The following is a 17,931-nucleotide window of genomic DNA, read 5'->3' as shown; positions in this document are numbered from 1 at the left end:
GAGGCCCAACATACTGAGCCACCCGGGTGCCTGGAACACTATATTTAAAAAAAAAAAACAAAAAAAACTTTTATTACAGTAAAATAAATTAATAAATAAATCCAATTAAAAAATAAATAAATAAACCTAATCAGATTGGAGAACTAATTCCACAAATCTCAAAACCAATTCAGAAAATTCATCCTTAATATTCTGTTACTCTTGGAATCAAATCTGTATTAATCAGGGTTCTCCAAGAAGCAGAATCAATAGGTTGTATGAAGAGAGGGAGAGGGACAAAAAGAAAGATTTATTTTATGGAATTGGCTCATGCAATTGTGGGTCTGCACAAAATCTGCACATAGGCCAAAAGGCTGAAGACCCAGGGAAGAATTGATACTATAGTTTGAATGGGAAGTCAGTCTAGAGGCAGAATTCCCTCTTCTTCCAAGAACCTCAGTCTTTTTTTTCCTAAGGTTTTCAACTAATTAAATGAGACCCACCCACATAATGGTTGGTAGTCTGCTTTACTCAAACCTTCCTGATTTAATTGTTAATCTCACCTAAAAAAAAAAAAAAAAAAAAACATTCCCAAGTAACATCCAGAAGTGGTGTTTGCCCAAATACTTAGGACTGTGGCCTAGCCAAGTTATGACATAAAATTGACTACTAAGGCCCAGGAAATGACCAAAAAAAAAAAAAAAAAAAAGGTTGAATATAACTTCAAATCTCACCGGTATTATTTATGTTTCTGTATTAGAAAACTGTGAGGAAATCCTTTTAACAACATTTCATTCACTAGAAACTCATAAAGTATTACTTCAAATTAATACAGTTATCTAGGTCTTAGAAATATATTGAATTTCAAAAAATACTATCTGATTAGTTTTAATCTTTAGAAAAAATTAAATCCTTGGTCTAAGGAGTCATTGAAAGCAATGTGACATTCTTTTAAAAAATAGATCCATATTCTGTACTCAGTTCCCGTGGGATCCTGAAGAGCCACTGGGTTTTCAAGATCAATAGTCATTGGACATTATTAGAGGAAATCCAAAGAACCACCTTAGTCCTATTTTTGCCACTGACTTGTTGGATGCTATGCAAATCTGGTCACTTCTCTCATCTCATATTCTTAATGAAGGCCTCTGGATCATAAGATTTCCAATATCCTCATGCTTGGATATGCTTAAATTTCAGCATTTTTTATTTTAGGCATGCTCAATTGTTCTTTTTTCCCCCAGCTTGGGCTCATTACTTCCATTGCATTTCCCTCTGTTGGAATTGCTTTTCTCCCAAATTTCATGGCTAACTTATTCTCCTCATTTACATTTCAGGTCAAGTGTCACCTCCTCAAAGAAGAGGCTTTTGATGACCTTCCTCCTCTAATCACTAACTATCCCTTTAACTTGTTCCATTTTCTTCATAGGACTCATCACTCTCTCATAATATCCAACTGACTTATTTACTGTGTTTACTGTCTGTTTCACTGGCAACAATGGAAACTCCATGAATGCAGGAATCTTGTTTGTCTTATCCTTCTTTGTGCCAGACTTAGACACGATGAGCACATCCTGTTCAATAAATACTAGTTTAATCAATCAATCAGTGATGAACCAAACTCTAAATGGGTGAACCCTAGGTCTGTAATTGTCAGCTACCAAAAAGAATATATCCAGTGTATGTTCTATTGTGAAATTTCTAACAGACTAATGGAGACAAGGGAAAGAGAAGTGCAACAAGGGTAAAGATATTAAAATTTTGCAAATTTAAGATGGCAAAGTATATCCAAGCAGGGATATAATCAAACCTATGAAGTCTGTATAGTACATTGAGTGAAAACATATGGTTTCTTCAAATCCTGGACGATCACCCAAAGGGAATTATTTAAAAAGTAACCAGAAAGTTAAATGTCTCCCCAGTGTCCCCCTCAATTCATCCTTTTATGTAGAACCAAGGTTACCAAGGCCCCCTTTTTTATATGAAATATAAAATACAGTCTTGGTTCCCCAGGACAATAATAATTTGGGACTTGGGCTGGCTCAGCTATGACAGTCTGGTGAGACTCAAATCCTTGAAGCAGGAGGGATAAGTGACCTTCATTAGGGAGCCTGCTATTTCTTAGGAAATTACATTGGATGCTGAGAATGTTGATTAACGGTTTAATACTGGTCTTCACTTTGACAAGAATACCTCAGATCTCCCATTGACAAGAGATTCCATGTGCAAGGATTGGTTTAGTTTGGACTCATTACCTGGTAACAGGGGAGATCCAACAACTATCCAACTACCCTCCTGGGAGATGGAACTTATGGGTAAGATAGAAAAGCAATTTATGCTTGCCATGGCCTTTGTGAAGAAGGTTACTAAAGCCTCTGTCCCAGGAGGCATCCTCTCCAGGCTCATGGTCCTTCTCTCCCTCTCCAGCAGAGCAGTCAAACCTCCTCTGCTGGCTTCTATCCCTAATGAATGTAACAGAGGAGACTGGCTCCACACACCCCTCTCCCTTCTCCTGGTAAAGGTAAGAGGAAGTCTTTTGCTCCCTTCTTCTAGAATCACAACATACCAGGCACTCACTGACACCAGGCTAGAAAAGCAAGTAATGGCTTTACAAGTAGAGACTCTAGGATTTTAGAGTTCATTCAATCCACAGCATTCAGTGTTTCTCTGAATTCCCTTGGAGGGCTTGTTCTTCTGATTAAAAAAATAATAACTAATCTTAGACTAAATAATATTGAAGGGATGGCTAATCTAAATTTGGATAAGGTTTTAGGACTCATAAAAACCCTTTTCCTGTAAGATGCTTCATTTAATCCTCTGCTACGAAGGAGGTATTATTAATATCATCCCTTTAAGAGAGTCAAAGAAAGGAGAGAAGAATTAATATTTATTATGCAACCTAGTCGGTTTCACACATCTAACCAAGTGTTCTAAATACTTTATGCCAGTTAATTTCATCACAGGTGAATATTATTATTTACATCTTCTAAATATGTGGAAAGAGATATTAATGTGAGTTAATCTGCCCCAGTGACATTGCTATTAATAATTGATTGATATTCTATCTCTGTCTGGTATTGCCAAATCTGCTAACCTCCTTATTTGATACAATCCTCTAACTCAACAATTTGAGAGTCACTCTGGTATAGACTCCTTGTATTTCCAGAATGCACACAGACAAGGTTTCCCATGACATTTTGGCCACGTGGGGCTGACCTGACTGGAGAGATAGGAAGGAAGATGCAGAGATGATTTGGGATGTGACTTGTAGACACAGAGGCAAGTGTGGATTCATGAACAGATGCCAGCCTGGGCAGATTTCTGGGGATGACACTAAAGGGCTCTTACCATGCCTCTGTTCTATGCCCATGTTTAGTAACAACTTGGAATAACAAGGTGATAGTATGTGGATATAGTAAGTTTCACTCGCTTCCAACCATAAAATCCACAATTTCATTTCTCCAGAATGTCGACCCCATTACTCTGCTTACCTCTCTTCTCCTAGCTAATGCCTATGTTTCAGATCTAAGCTTAAAGATGACTTTCTCTAGGAAGCCATTTCAGAATCCCCAATTACCAACTATGCCAGAGCCACATGGTGCACAATCTTATAACACACTTCTCCTTTTGCACTTAATCACAGTTTATTCACATAAATATAATGGCATACATATAAAAAATATATAGTATATTATAATTCATATATGCATTTATAATACAAGAGATTCTTTATCTGTCTCTCTTTAGGATATACAACTGCTTGGCACAACTCTGCCATTTTGGGGCATTGTATGTGGGGCTTAACCCATAAAATATAAAGGTGAGGTATTTCAGAAAGGATAGTTAAAATGTAAAGCCACAAATTGAAGATTTTTAAAAATGGCAACCTTAACAGACTAGAGCAAGGAACCAATGTTAAAGGAATGATGATGTATACATGGATGATAAATTATTGAACTCTGACTGCATCTGCAACTAATGATCTACTATATGTTGGCTAATTGAATCTAAATTTTAAAAAAACAATGCTGATCATGTTCTTCTCTACTAAAAAAATTTAGTTAAGAGTTTTCACATTCAAGCTAAGGAGACTATCAAAACAAACAAATACAAACAACAAGTGCATTAATCCAATTTTGGTTAGACTGAAGAATTAGACAGCCAATGGACTGATAAGAGATACCCAGATCTTTTTAAACGCAGCCCTCTCTGTGATCTGTCCCATGTAGTAAACTTTTAATTAAGTTATTTAAAATGAGAGCATTTCCAGGGTTAAAATTGTGAGACATATCAAAAAACAAGTCGTTCTAGGAATACCAAAAGGAAAATGAGAAGACAGTTTAGGGCTTCATGATAAGAGCTCTTACTTCCTGAAGTGTTTCATGGAGAAATGGCCCACTGGGATAGAACAGAATGAAATGTAGAAGTTACAGAGGCAGGTTTCAGTCACCATCAGAAAAATCTTTTAGGGAACGAGACCATCCAACAATGAAGCAAGCAATTCAGGAAAATAGCATTCTCTAGGCTTTGAAGGTGACCTGATGTTCAGATATTGTATGGAAGATTCGAGTATCTGACAGAAGACTGAACTAGTCAATTTCTGAGGTCCTCTCCAGCACTAAGAATTCATGACCTATGGATACCTCTATTATAAATTTATTATATCTATTAATACAAATATAAAATTAGTCTAATATTAATATTAGATATTAGTATTATATCTATTATATTAATAAATAATAATATATCTATTATTATAGAACCTGGAGAGCACCATTAAAATGATGGAAGTACGGCTATCATAAAATTCTCCAAAGTTGTCATTTGCACGCAGATTCCAAAACCCTCTATCAGATAGAAGTAGAAAACTAGTTCTAAATGTGTTTGTTGTAGCCTTCTATGTGTTATGTTCCTGAGTGGCAGGATGTTTTCCTCAATGCAGCTCTAATGTTGGTTACCAAGTTTTCCATGAGGGTTCTTAAATAGGTGATTGGATCATGAAATCATCTTAAAAGTGAAAGAGAAAATGACAAAAGTGTAATGACATGCTTTTCATAGTATATTTATCCACGCAGCATATATTTATTGAATGTCTACAATGCATACATTAGGCTTGGTGATATGGGGGATGAAAATGGAACTAAGGGAAGATGGCTTTCCTTAAATTTATGAATAATAATGACCACAGGGGAAGGGAGGGAAAAATGAATAGGAGGAAATCAGAGAGAGACACAAAACATGAGAGACACTTGACTCTGGGAAACAAACTGAGGGTTGTAGAAGGGAAGGTGGGTGGGAGGATGGGGTAACTGGGTGATGGGCATTAAAGAGGGGGTGTGATGTGATGAGCACTGGTGTTATACGTAACTGATGAATCACTGAACACTACATCAGAAACCAATGATGTACTATATGCTGGCTAATTGAATTTAAATTTTGAAAAAATAATGATGATCTGTTATTAAGCTGCTCTTGCTATGGCCTATGCATTGCAGTAGACACTTTACATAATGGTCTTTTTTAAACTAAAAACAGTCCTCAGAACTAAGTATAATTATTATCCCCATTTCTCAAATAAAGAACCCAAGACTCTGAGAAATTATATCTTGCCTAGCATCACAGAGCCAGGATTTGGGATTATGCAAACCCTATCATTTAATTTCAAAACTGATCTCACACACTGATGCACTGCCTCTACTCTTCATGTTATAATAAAATGTTGAATATGACAGATGACATTAGAAATCATTTGGAGCATGACTGAAGTTCAGATGAGGAAAAGAGAATGAAGAGGCATTCATTCCCTAGGTCCTCTGAAGGTTTGTGGCACAGAGTGGGTCTATGTGGATGATTTGTCCTGGAGTGGTGCTTCTGGATTAAGATTTTTCTTTAAAGTTTTTCATAAATAATGTTGAAATTGGGAAAACTGAAACAAGATCACATAGCCCCTCTTTTCTTTCTTGAATATGAGTTATCTTGGGAAAACAGTGGATGGATGCCCTTTGAGAGTTATTGTCTGCTCATCCCAAGGTTTTCAAGGAAGCAAGAAATTCAGGAAGCTGGACTTCCCTTTAGTTCCTTAGGAGAGAAGAAAAATATTTGGAGATTAGATTTCTTTCCTATTCATCCCCAAACTCGGGGAAGGATACTTAGATCTTCAACAGCTTATGATCACATATTTCCCCATACCACCACAAGCCAGGAGCTCCACGATAAAAACCCTCTGTTTCCTTCAAGTCCTGGCCTTCTCCTGAATAGATATGGACAGAAGAACCAGGAGAGAGAGGGCTTTGTTTTCTGAAATTCATCCCTGATACTGTTGCTCAAAGACTTATGTGAGCTCTTTGTCCATGGGCATTGTTTTCTTTCTTCATTTTCCACCATATGGCTAACTTTTCAGTGTTAATCGATATATATGTGAGTCAATACCTCCGGAGGGATTGTGTGTAAATAAATGTATGAATGAATGAGTGAATGAAGGAATACTTCCTGCTCTCTCCTCAATGGCCCTTGCTTTCAAGAATTCCTTGACACTTTCTTATGAAAGAATTAATTTTCATTCCACTTCCTCTAAAAATCATTTTGAAAGCTATACTCTGTCTCATTTTCTCAAAAAATACTTACACAATTTAAACCAACTCTCTGCACTTAGAAATTAAGTTGTAGATACTTGTGTGAAGGAACTTGATTAAGAGGAGGAAAAGAGAGACTTGGGTCTAATAATCCTAAGGTTCTAACTCCAGACCTGATTAGATTAGATCATGGCTCAGAGTGTGAACTAATATGTTGTTGGTCCAATTTTTCCTTCTGTCTTTGTATTCTCAGCAGAGACACTCTTGTTAGCTCAATGATCTGGGGAAATCATTCACTGTTGATGGAATTTGTGTTCCTGGCCTATCCCTCCCAACCAGAACTCTGTGTCTTGTCCTTCCTTGGAGTCAGCCTCATTTATACCTTGATCATCACTGGGAATGTCCTAATTATAGTGGCCACCCGAACAGAAGCCCGCCTACACACACCCATGTACTATTTCTTGGGTAGCCTCTCAGGAGTAGAATTATGTTACACTGCGGTGGTGGTGCCCCACATCCTGGCCAACATCCTACAGTCAGAGAAGACCATCACCCTCCTGGGCTGTGCCATTCAGATGATCTTCCTCATTGGGCTTGGCAGTGCTGATTGCTTCCTCTTGGCCACCATGGCCTATGACAGGTATGTTGCCATCTGCCACCCCTTGCAGTACCCTCTCACCATGACTTTAACTCTCTGTGTCCGCTTGGTTGTGTCCTCTGTGGGTATCGGCTTGTTCCTGTCTGCACAACTGGTGGCCTTCATCTTCTCTCTGCCATTCTGCCGGGCTCGGAGTATCGAGCACTTCATTTGTGATATTCCACCAGTGATGCGTCTTGTTTGTGCCAACAGCCACATCCATGAGCTGTCAGTGCTGGTGGCAGCCACACTGGCCATTGCCGTGCCTTTCTTCTTCATTGCTACCTCCTATGTCTTCATTGTGGCTGCCGTGCTCAAGATCCACTCAGCAGCTGGACGTCACCGGGCCTTCTCCACCTGCTCCTCCCACCTCTCTGTGGTCCTGCTGCAGTATGGCTGTTGTGCCTTTGTGTACCTGCGCCCCAGCTCCAGCTACTACCCCAAGCAAGATCAGTTCATCTCACTGGTGTACACATTGGGAACCCCACTGCTCAACCCACTTATCTACACCCTGAGGAACAGTGAAATGAAGGGGACCCTGGGAAAAATTCTTACCAGGAATTGCCTCTCCCATAACAACTAGGGGAGTCTACAACCTTCAGGCAAGAGTTTGATTCCAGCTCATGCAAATCTCCATGCAACTGGGATTTCTCTGGATAATATTTAGCTATGTGTGCCAGAGACCTTGAAAATGCTTCTACTAGGGGTACCTGGGTGGTTCAGTGGATTAAAGTCTCTGCCTTCAGCTCAGGTCATGATCCCAGTATCCTGGGATCAAGCCCCACATCAGGCTCTCTGCTCAGCAGGGAGCCTACTCCCTCCTCCTCTCTCTCTCTCTCTCTCTCTCTGCCTGCCTCTCTGCCTAATTCTGATCACCTTCTGTCAAATAAATAAATTTTTAAAAAATCTTTTAAAAAATGTTTCTACTATTTCACTTAGTAATTCTCTTCTAGGAAGGAAATGAACAAATGAGCATAACAATAGAAAGTAACAAGTATAACACTGCATCTCAGGTATCAGCTGGAAAGGGATGCTCATTCAATAAATTTTGACTGAAAAAAAATATACAAAGATTGTATATAGAAGTATAAGTAAAGAAACCGGTATGTGTGGCAACATACTTTCATTTGAGCAGCAGCAGGAAGCCATGATCAACCCTAGACCGCACATAAGGGTATAGTATGATCAAAGACCTGTAGGAGCGAAGTTTACTGAGAGAAAACACTTGGTAGGAACTGTAGCTTTAGGGGGAAGAAGCAACAGTTGAGAGAAATACAGCCATGCAAGGAGAGACCAGGGAGATAAATAACCCAAACGCTCTCTGCTCGTACCCTCCCAACCCTTGCCCATCTCCCATGGGCCAAACCCAACTGAAAGCAAAAGGGAAGAGTAGACTGAATGTTTCAGTTCCCAGAAATTAACCTTTTGGAGAAGACAAGCAAGAAAAGGATCTTGAGAGTTAGGGGCAAACAAAGCATAACCAGAAAAAGATTGTTTCTTTCTTTCTTTTTAAAAATATTTTATTTATTTATTTGACAGAGGTAGAGGGAGCACAAGCAGGAGGAATAGCAGACAGAGGGAGAGGGAGAACGAGGCTCCCTGCTGAACAGGGGGCCCGTTGTGGTGCTCAATCTCAGGAACCTGGGATCATGACCTGAGCCAAAGGCAGCTACTTGAACGACTGAGACACCCAGACACTCCAAAATTGTTTCTTATATAGTATTTTGTGTAGAAATGAAGATATGTTAACAATCCAATTTCTGCATAATAAAGTATGGGCTAAACAACTAATGTATGAAAGAAGATTGTTCATACCCCCTGCCCCCAGTGCATGTCCTCCAACCAAGCTTTATTTTCCAGAAAGAGTAAAAGTAGCTTCCATGCTCATTTGTCTTATGAATTCCTGTTTTTCTAGTAATATTTTGTTATCTTCTCAGCTGTAGGGGTTTTTTCAATATTCTCTGTGTCATCTAGCATTTTAAGTAGTAACTGACATCTCAGTAACAAATTCATTTATCAGTGATATTGTACAGTCAATAATCCCTAATTAGTTATGTAATTAAAGCACTGGTTATCAGGCAAGTTTACAGACAGGCAATGAAAAAGGTTTATGGAACAGCACAGGCCCCAGATTGCCTCTTTCTACCTGTGTGACAAAGAAAAAAAAATCACTTAAACCTTCTGTGCCTTGACTTTATTTTCAATCAGATGGACATTACAAAAAAACCTATCATTTAAGGATCAAATGAATTAATACAGGTTTTAGAATAAGCCCTATAAACATGATATCAATTATTATTGTCTTACTATTGCCGCTATTATTACTGCCATTATTTGGGATATACAGAGGTAAAATAAAGGAAAAGAATTGGAAAGAATATTTTCACAGGTAATGTTATAAGTGGTTCCCCCAGTATCTTCTCTACACTTCCTTGAAATGTTCAGCTGAGCTCTTCAAGTAGAGTTCATTTTAGTTCTATACCACTTTCAGACTTGAGGGGGATTAGCATAACAATGAAAGGTAAATTTACCTCAGAGAATTCCTTCTTTTTGAGATTTACCAAAAATTTAAGCCATTTAAGATACTTTGAGATTGGGGAATTGTATTTTAATTTGTAATTTTTGTAGTAGTAATGAGTGTAATGGTTTTAAAGGAAACCTTTCCCATTCTACCTAAACCTATAGAAATGATTAACAGAATACATTTATTGTAGTCCCTTTGGACCACTATAACAGAACACTGTAGACTGTGACCGGGTGCTTAAACAATAGCATCCAGCTCTCGTTTTTGGCTCAGGTCATGATCTCAGGGTTCTGAGATCAAGACACACATCAGCCTCCACACTCAGCAGGGAACTGGCTTGAGATATATATATATATATATATATATATATATCTCCCCCTCTGCCCTTCCCTCTGCTTGCCCATGTGTTCTCTCTCATAAATAAATAAATAAATAAAGTAACTCGCTCTTAAAATAAAGAAAAAAGCTAACTTAAGTTTCCTGTAAACACCAGGCAGACAAAACTTACAATTGTTAGTAAAGACTGAAGCTGTGAGACCTACAGGCAAACTGGATTTTCATGCCACTGACCTAAAGTATCAGTTAATTATTGATATAAAGCAAACTGCTCCAAAATCTAGTTGTTTGAAACAATAACTACTTATTAGTTTTTATGATTATGTGTTATGGTTTCCCTGGGCTCAACAGAATGGTTCTCATGTTCTATGTTTGCTAGGGTCACAAATAGTTGCATTCAGCTAGGAATTTGCCTGGGGCTGAATTATCTAAGATGACTTCATTCACATCGTTGATTTTTTGGGTGTTGGTTGCCCCTTACTCTCTTTCCACATGGTGTTTCACCATTCAGGAGTCCTGCACCAGCTTCTTCACACAGTGTGTGGATCCAGAGATTGAAAGTAGAAGCTACAGGGTGCCTGGGTGGCCCTGTCTTGTAAGCATCTCCCTTTGGCTAAGTTCATGATCCCCGGATCCTGGGGTCAAGCCCTGCATTGGGCTCCCTTCTCAGGGAAGGGGTCTGCTTCTCCCTCTCTTCTGTGCGTGTGCGTGTGCGCGCTCTCTCTCTTTCTATTAAATAAAATCTTTTAAAAAATAAAATAATAAAGTTAATAAAGTGGAAGCTACCGATGTCTTGCAGCTATGCTAGCAAGTCTTAGATCTTCATTTTTGTTTCATTTTATCATGAAGGAAGAGGAGGATGGTGATGATGAGGAGGAGGATAGCTGAACCCTACATGATCACTTACATGGTTTGATTCATTTATCCTTTCCAAAACCTTAGGAGAGGAATACCATTATTATCCCCAATTCACAGATAAGGAAACTAATGCACAGAAAGTTTATATTACTATTTGAGGTTTCAAGAAGAGAAAAGAAAAAATAAAGAAAGAAAGCAATGATATGAAGCATAGCCCAGGATCAAAACCAGGCAATACAGCTTCTGAGGACACATTTAATCAAAGATGATCTAGGGGGAGGGGGGTTGGGAGGAGGGGGGTGGGGTTATGGACATTGGGGAGGAGGGTATGTGCTTTGGTGAGTGCTGTGAAGTGTGTAAACCTGGCGATTCACAGACCTGTACCCCTGGGGATAATAATATATGTTTATAAAAAATAAAAAATTTTAAAAAAAAGATGATCTAGTGCTCTCCCCAGAACAGTAAGTGCTCAGTGCCCAGAGCCCAGTAAAACAAATAGCAAGGAGGCTGTGTTACTTGAGATATGGTGTGAAACAGAGAGCAACGGAGGGTGGTATGGTAGGAGATAAGATAAAATATGGCACAAGATAAGATAAGAAATTACAGAAAGTCAATTTATAGACCATAATAAGAACTTCAATTTTACCCTCAGTAAGATGCAAGGCCCCCAAAGAGATCTGAGCATGGTAGGGCATTATGAGGCTTATATTTTAAGTGAATCCCTCTGCGTGCAGAGTAGAAAATCTGCTATTTTAGAGGGAAGAGGAGAGGATCAGAATCTTGTTAGGCATCTATTATAACAATGTAGGCAAGTAATCATATTTTGGATGTCTTTTGAAGGTAAAACCAGTATAATTTTATACAGACTTTACATGGGGTGTGAGTGGAAGAGGGGAGTGAAGGATGACTCCAAATTTGTTTGACCTATAAAAGTGGAATAACAAGGTGTCACTTACTAAAATTGAAAATCCCAAGGGAAAATAAAATTTCATGTAGAAAATCAAGAATTGCGTTTTGGCTATGTTGCATCTGAAATATATTTTGGATATCTAGATCAGACATCAGGTGGTTGGTACCATCATAAATTCGCAATGATCAACATGTGAGAGATACTTCATTAAACTTCCCTGTCCTTATTTCCATCCTGCTCACTTTCCTTGGCTGGATTCTCTTTATTGTCCTGACACCCAAATGCCGGTGCCCCCCAAAAATCAGTCTTTTTTTTTCCAATTTATTTATTTTCAGAAAAACAGTATTCATTATTTTTTCACCACACCCAGTGCTCCATGCAAGCCGTGCCCTCTATAATACCCACCACCTGGTACCCCAACCTCCCACCCCCCCGCCACTTCAAACCCCTCAGACTGTGGACTCTGAAAAACAGTCTTTTTTTTTTAAGATTTTATTTATTTATTTATTTGATAGACAGAGATAACAAGTAGGCAGAGAGGCAGGCATAGAGAGAGGGGGAAGCAGACTCCCCGCTGAGCAGAGAGCCCGATGCGGGGCTCAATCCCAGGACCCTGGGATCAGGACCTGAGCTGAAGGCAGAGGCTTTAACCCACTGAGCCACCCAGGTGCCCACCAAGGCTCAGTCTTAAAGTAATATCACTTGATACCATGGTTTTAACTTATTTGAAAATTTTATATACATAAAATGACTATAATTGCCTGGCACAGGTTAATCATGCAGAAATTATTAGCAGTGTTATTAGCTCTTACCCCTACACTGTAGCCATAGACCACAGCAGATTTCACGATACTAAGCTTGGACCAGTTTGTCAGTGCAGTTACTGTGGAGTGTGCTTGATCATGTAGTAATGAACTCATCGTGGCTGATTCTACAGAACTCCAGGAACTGGGACTTTATCAAGGAAAGGCAAAGTAAGTCTTTAAAATCATTGATATTACATTTATCATATTTGAGTTACTTAGCTTACCATCTAATTGGTGGCAAATATGATGCATGAACTTTTCATAGCTGATTTCTATAGAACTTTTCCTGATTATTTTAAAAAGACTCTTGCTGTACTTCAAAAATATTTATTGTGGTTCTTAAAAAAATTTATTATGGTAAGAACACAACATGAAATTTATCCTCTTAAGAAATGTGAAGTGTTCCTCAAACTCAACACACGCAAAAAAGACAATCATATTAAAAAAATGGGCAGAAGATATGAACAGACACTTCTCCAAGGAAGACATACAAATGGCTATCAGACACATGAAAAAATGTTCATCATCACTAGCCATCAAGGAGATTCAAATTAAAACCACATCGAGATACCACTTTACACCAGTTAGAATGGCCAAAATTAGCAAGACAGGAAACAACATGTGTTGGAGAGGATGTGGAGAAAGGGGAACCCTCTTACACTGTTGGTGGGAATGCAAGTTGGTGCAGCCTTTTTGGAGAACAGTGTGGAGATTCCTCAAGAAATTAAAAATAGAGCTTCCCTATGACTCTGCAATTGCACTCCGGGGTATTTACCCCAAAGATACAGATGTAGTGAAAAGAAGGGCCATCTGTACCCCAATGTTTATAGCAGCCAATGGCCACAGTCGCCAAACTGTGGAAAGAACCAAGGTGCCCTTCAATGGACGAATGGAGAAGGAAGATGTAGTCCATATACACTATGGAGTATTATGCCTCCATCAGAAAGGATGAATACCCAACTTTTGTATCCACTTGGAAGGAAATGGAAGAGATTATGGTGAGTGAAAAAAGTCAAGCAGAGAGAGTCAATTATCATATGGTTTCACTTATTTGTGGAGCATAACAAATAGCATGGAGGACAAGGGGAGTTAGAGAGGAGAAGGGAGTTGGGGGAAATTGGAAGGGGAGGTGAACTATAAGAGACTATGAACTCTGAAAAACAATCTGAGGGTTTTGAAGGGGCGGGGGGTGGGAGGTCGGGGTACCAGGTGGTGGATATTATAGAGGGCATGGATTGCATGGAGCACTGGGTGTGGTGCAAAAATAATGAATACTGTTATGCTGAAAATAAATAAAAAATAAATTTTTAAAAAAGATATAAAAAAAAGAAATGTGAAGTGTTTTATACATCATAATTACCTTCTAAATCATATGAAAATATCTGTATAAATTGAGGATAGAAACAATAAGAACGTGTATAGGATGACTAAAGGAATGAGATCACCTGAATTAATAATACATTTATCTAAAGTAGTAAAAAATAAAAATATATTAAATGTCCAGTATTAAAGAAGAGTTTAATAAATTATGGAACATCAATACTACTGAGTAGTCACAAAAAGTATAAGAGCGAACATGGCATTTAAAAAGGAAGACATTTAGGGACATCTGGGTGGCTCCTGATTTCAACTCAGGTCATGAACTCAGGGTCCTAGGATCAAAGCCAGGTCAGGCTCCACACTCAGCGAGGAGTCTGCTTGAGGATTGTCTCTCTCCCTCTCCCTCTGCCCTCCTTTCAGGCACACGCTCGTGTGCGCACTCACTCTCTTTCTTTAAAATAAATGAATAAATCTTTTTAGAAAGAAAAGGAAGGGAGGGTAGAAGAGGAGAGGGAAGGAAAGGAAGAAAGGGAAAGAGAGGGAAAATAAGGAAATAAAGGAAAGGAAGGAAGGAAGGAAAGTAGGAGGGACATTAATAACGTATTACATAGAACTGTTGCAAGAGTGTAAAAATATGTTCATGGGAATGAGCTCATCTGAACAAATAAATGTATCTGTGTGGGAGAAAAAAGGAAAACACATCTGAAGACAGCCTCCATGAGCACTTACCTACACATTCAGTTGCAAGAATTAATTGTCCATTGCCCTGAATATAAAAGGCAAATTGTCTTCACTCACATGGGCTCTAAATATTTTGGACCATTGTGGATGAATTTGATTTGCTTATTTTGGCTTCAGGAAAGACCTTTTCATGTGAAATTGCCTCTGCTCTAAGATTTCCCTTCTCTTTCCCTGGCTGGTGCCTCATTTCATAGATGAGCTGATGAGGTATAGATGAGTTGCAGGCCTTCCCAGAACACCAAGTAAGTAGCCCCTCCATACGACTTGTCTATGACATTGCTCTCTTCCACTCTCTCTCCCATTGTCCTTTCCCAGTTCTGCTTCCTTTCTAGAGCACCCACCCCTCCAACATTATTAAATGTGCTTGTTCTTATTTATTGCATATGATCTGTCTTCCTCCCTCTGAGAACACAATCTCTATGAGAACAAAATTGTTGTCTGCTTTGTACCCTGAAGTATCCCAAGCATTGAAAGTAGGGCTTGGCTGACAGCAAAAATTCAATAAATATTCTAACATATGGAATAAAAAATTGCTATTGCTAATAGACATAAAACAAGGAGGCTGAACATGGCTAAAAAGTAATGGCAGCAATGATGAGAAGGTATGGGATTTTAAGTCCATGAAGTCTGGAGGGAGGTAGAAAGGGAGAAACAAAGAAGAAAAACATGATAAGGCAGAGTTGGAAACAGAACTATATTAAAAGCAACAAGAACAAAAAAATCCACTTTTTAATGTCTAGAAAAGCGTCAGCAGAGGAAAAAACTTGATCATAAAACAAAAACAAGTAAGATCAGAGAAAATGAAACCACAGGTCAGAAGGAATGGTTATGGAAAAATCCTTCATAAATTTTTTGCTTCTCAAGAAAAAGGTACCAACCATTCATAGAATTTCAGAGCTAGAAGGATCCTTGATGTACCCTGAATACCATACTTGACACCCCAGATGAGGAGCCCACATAAGAGCTTCAGTACTTGCCCAAGGTCAAGCTACCACATGGCAGAGCCAGAACTCAACACCAGATCCCCAGATGCCTAGGCTAGTGCTGAATTTGTGCATCGCACACGCACCTTGAGCTCAGGCTGAAAAGAACGTGTGCATTCAACAATGCTCACTGGGACGCTGTCCAGAACACAATATCGGAAATTTCCCCGGTGAGTACAGGACAGGAACGAGGATCCCCTTATGGAATTCCCAGAGTGTCATTGTCCACAGTGACCACATAGAAGACTTGCCCAGTAATCTTGCTTAGTTGATCAACTCGGGAAATTTTCCTCAACTTCTTTCTCCAGTTGGGTTCAGTTTAAGGGGAAACCACTGGGGAAATTCCTCCTCTTTGGGGACCCATTAATTTTATAGACATTTCATAAAGGACACTAACCAATCTGACTCAATCAGGCAAGACTGGACTCGGAGTGGCTGTAACAGAATCCATTTTCTATCATTAAGGAAGAGACAGGATTCTAATTCAGAACTTGAATTAGGATTATTCCATAGTATCATCCTTCCAAAGGATATCTCTCTCACATCCTGCTCCATCTTGATCGTAAATTTCTAAGTGGTGTCTCTTCTCCTGAATGTTAGCTTGTAAGACACTTCTCTGTTTTTATCTGGACATTATGGAGGTATCATACACCACAGTCTTCTCCAGGAAATACTGCAACTCGAAGTTCATGGGTCTTCATTCCATTTTACCCTGTAAGAGTCAGTGAGCTTTCTGGGAGAGCTCATTTACCTTCTACCGCAGAAACTCAATGTCTCAGCAAGAAAGTTAACCTTCTCTTTAGTGAATTTCCTGAAGTGGCTGATGGAACGGAGCAAATTTCAAAGTGGTAAGGGAGCATCTCGAGAGACTTAATTCTTTTGGCTTATTTTATTTTTAAAAACAATAATAATTTTTATAATAATATTTTTATAATAAATAATAAAAATTTTAAAATTTAAAAAAATTAAAATAATAGAAAATTTAAAATTTATAAAATAATAAATTTTATATAATATTTTTATAATAATAGTTAAAAATAATAATTTTAAAAAATTTTTAAAAATAATAGTAAGAGACAAAAAATCCTATAACATTTTACTATTGGGGAAGAACATTCATATATATCAATATTAAATTGCAGGAAAAAATGGGTTATCAGCGTGGGTGTTACCATCCAGTTGTACAGATGTAGGAAGGTAACTCTGATGAATGATGGAACTGCTCAGTTTCATATACCTAATAAGTGTAAACCCATAATGAAATGAGCCTTTTCCTTTTTTTTTTTCCACTATTTCTTCCAAGGGGCTATCTTAAAGAGTATAGCATGAAATTCACTTTTTTCAAGCAGCATTTTTAAATAATAAGTCATAAACAATTTAATGGTGCTATGTGGGGTGGGGGGCAGTATTCCATGGTAAAAATAGTTGGAAATTTCAGGTAAATTGAAGCTATTTGCTTTACAATAGGACATCCCAGAACTTTGTTGTGCTAATATGCATTGTAAATCTTGATAGGAAGTGTGAATGTTTTCAATTTGCTCATATAAGCTCATTTCTGAAGCATCAGAAGGGCTCATGTTCCAAGGAACACAGTTATGAATTAGTTCATCAGGGGTGGCTGGGGGGCTCAATTGTTAAGCATCTGCCTTCAGCTCGGGTCATGATCCAGGTCCTGGGATGGAGCCCCACCATGGGCTCTCTGCTCAGCAGGAAACCTGCTTCTCCCTCTCCCACTCCCCCTGCTTGTGTTCCCTCTCTCTTTCTCTCTCTCTCTCTGTCAAATAGATAAATAAAATATTTTTAAAATAAATAAATAAATAAAAATAAAGAGCATGAGATTTAACTACAAAATAATTCAATTTTGTTCAAGTCAGATCAGTTGTGATAGGGATATACTGGTGAACAAAACAGACATTCTTGCCCTTGTGGAGCAGAAATATGGCCCTGACTGGAATGTTTATCACACCGGTGCTGCCCAGAGTGGAGTGCTTTAAGTATCAGCTCCCCAAGGAAAAAATACAAGCACCCGAAATCAAGTGAATTCACAAGTAGTGTTCATAACAGGGTTGAGAGGTTCTCTGAGAACAGTAGAGTGGAAAACCTTTGAGAGTGAACACTGGAGAGGCAATCCCTAATGTGTAAATACAAACTCTGATGTGTTTGGTTTTTCAATAGGCTATAGTCCCACCTTGGGTATGTGTGTGAGTTCTCCCTGGAAATAACCCTATAGTGACTTGCCCTGGCACACATCACTCTCCATACCGCATG

The 17,931-nt window shown here is 38.6% G+C and overlaps 1 protein-coding gene across 1 annotated transcript; it reads left to right on the top strand.

Annotated features, from left to right (window-relative positions):
• Nucleotides 1–6,823: 6,823 nt before the first annotated feature.
• Nucleotides 6,824–7,768, top strand: LOC122914489 (olfactory receptor 10W1-like). The gene has a single exon (XM_044261105.1). It carries the CDS (start codon nucleotides 6,824–6,826, stop codon nucleotides 7,766–7,768), a length of 945 nt encoding a protein of 314 aa, XP_044117040.1.
• The last annotated feature ends 10,163 nt before the right edge of the window (nucleotides 7,769–17,931 follow it).

This window comes from Neovison vison, chromosome 7 (assembly GCF_020171115.1).
Source record: "Neovison vison isolate M4711 chromosome 7, ASM_NN_V1, whole genome shotgun sequence".
Lineage (NCBI taxonomy): Eukaryota > Metazoa > Chordata > Mammalia > Carnivora > Mustelidae > Neogale > Neogale vison.
Note: the sequence above shows the minus strand (reverse complement) of the source record. Positions and strands in the feature narration are given on the sequence as shown.

What these genes read in the sequence shown, in the direction of transcription:
- LOC122914489 (XM_044261105.1), top strand. Translation starts at nt 6,824, where the DNA reads ATGATCTGGGGAAATCATTCACTGTTGATGGAATTTGTGTTCCTGGCC.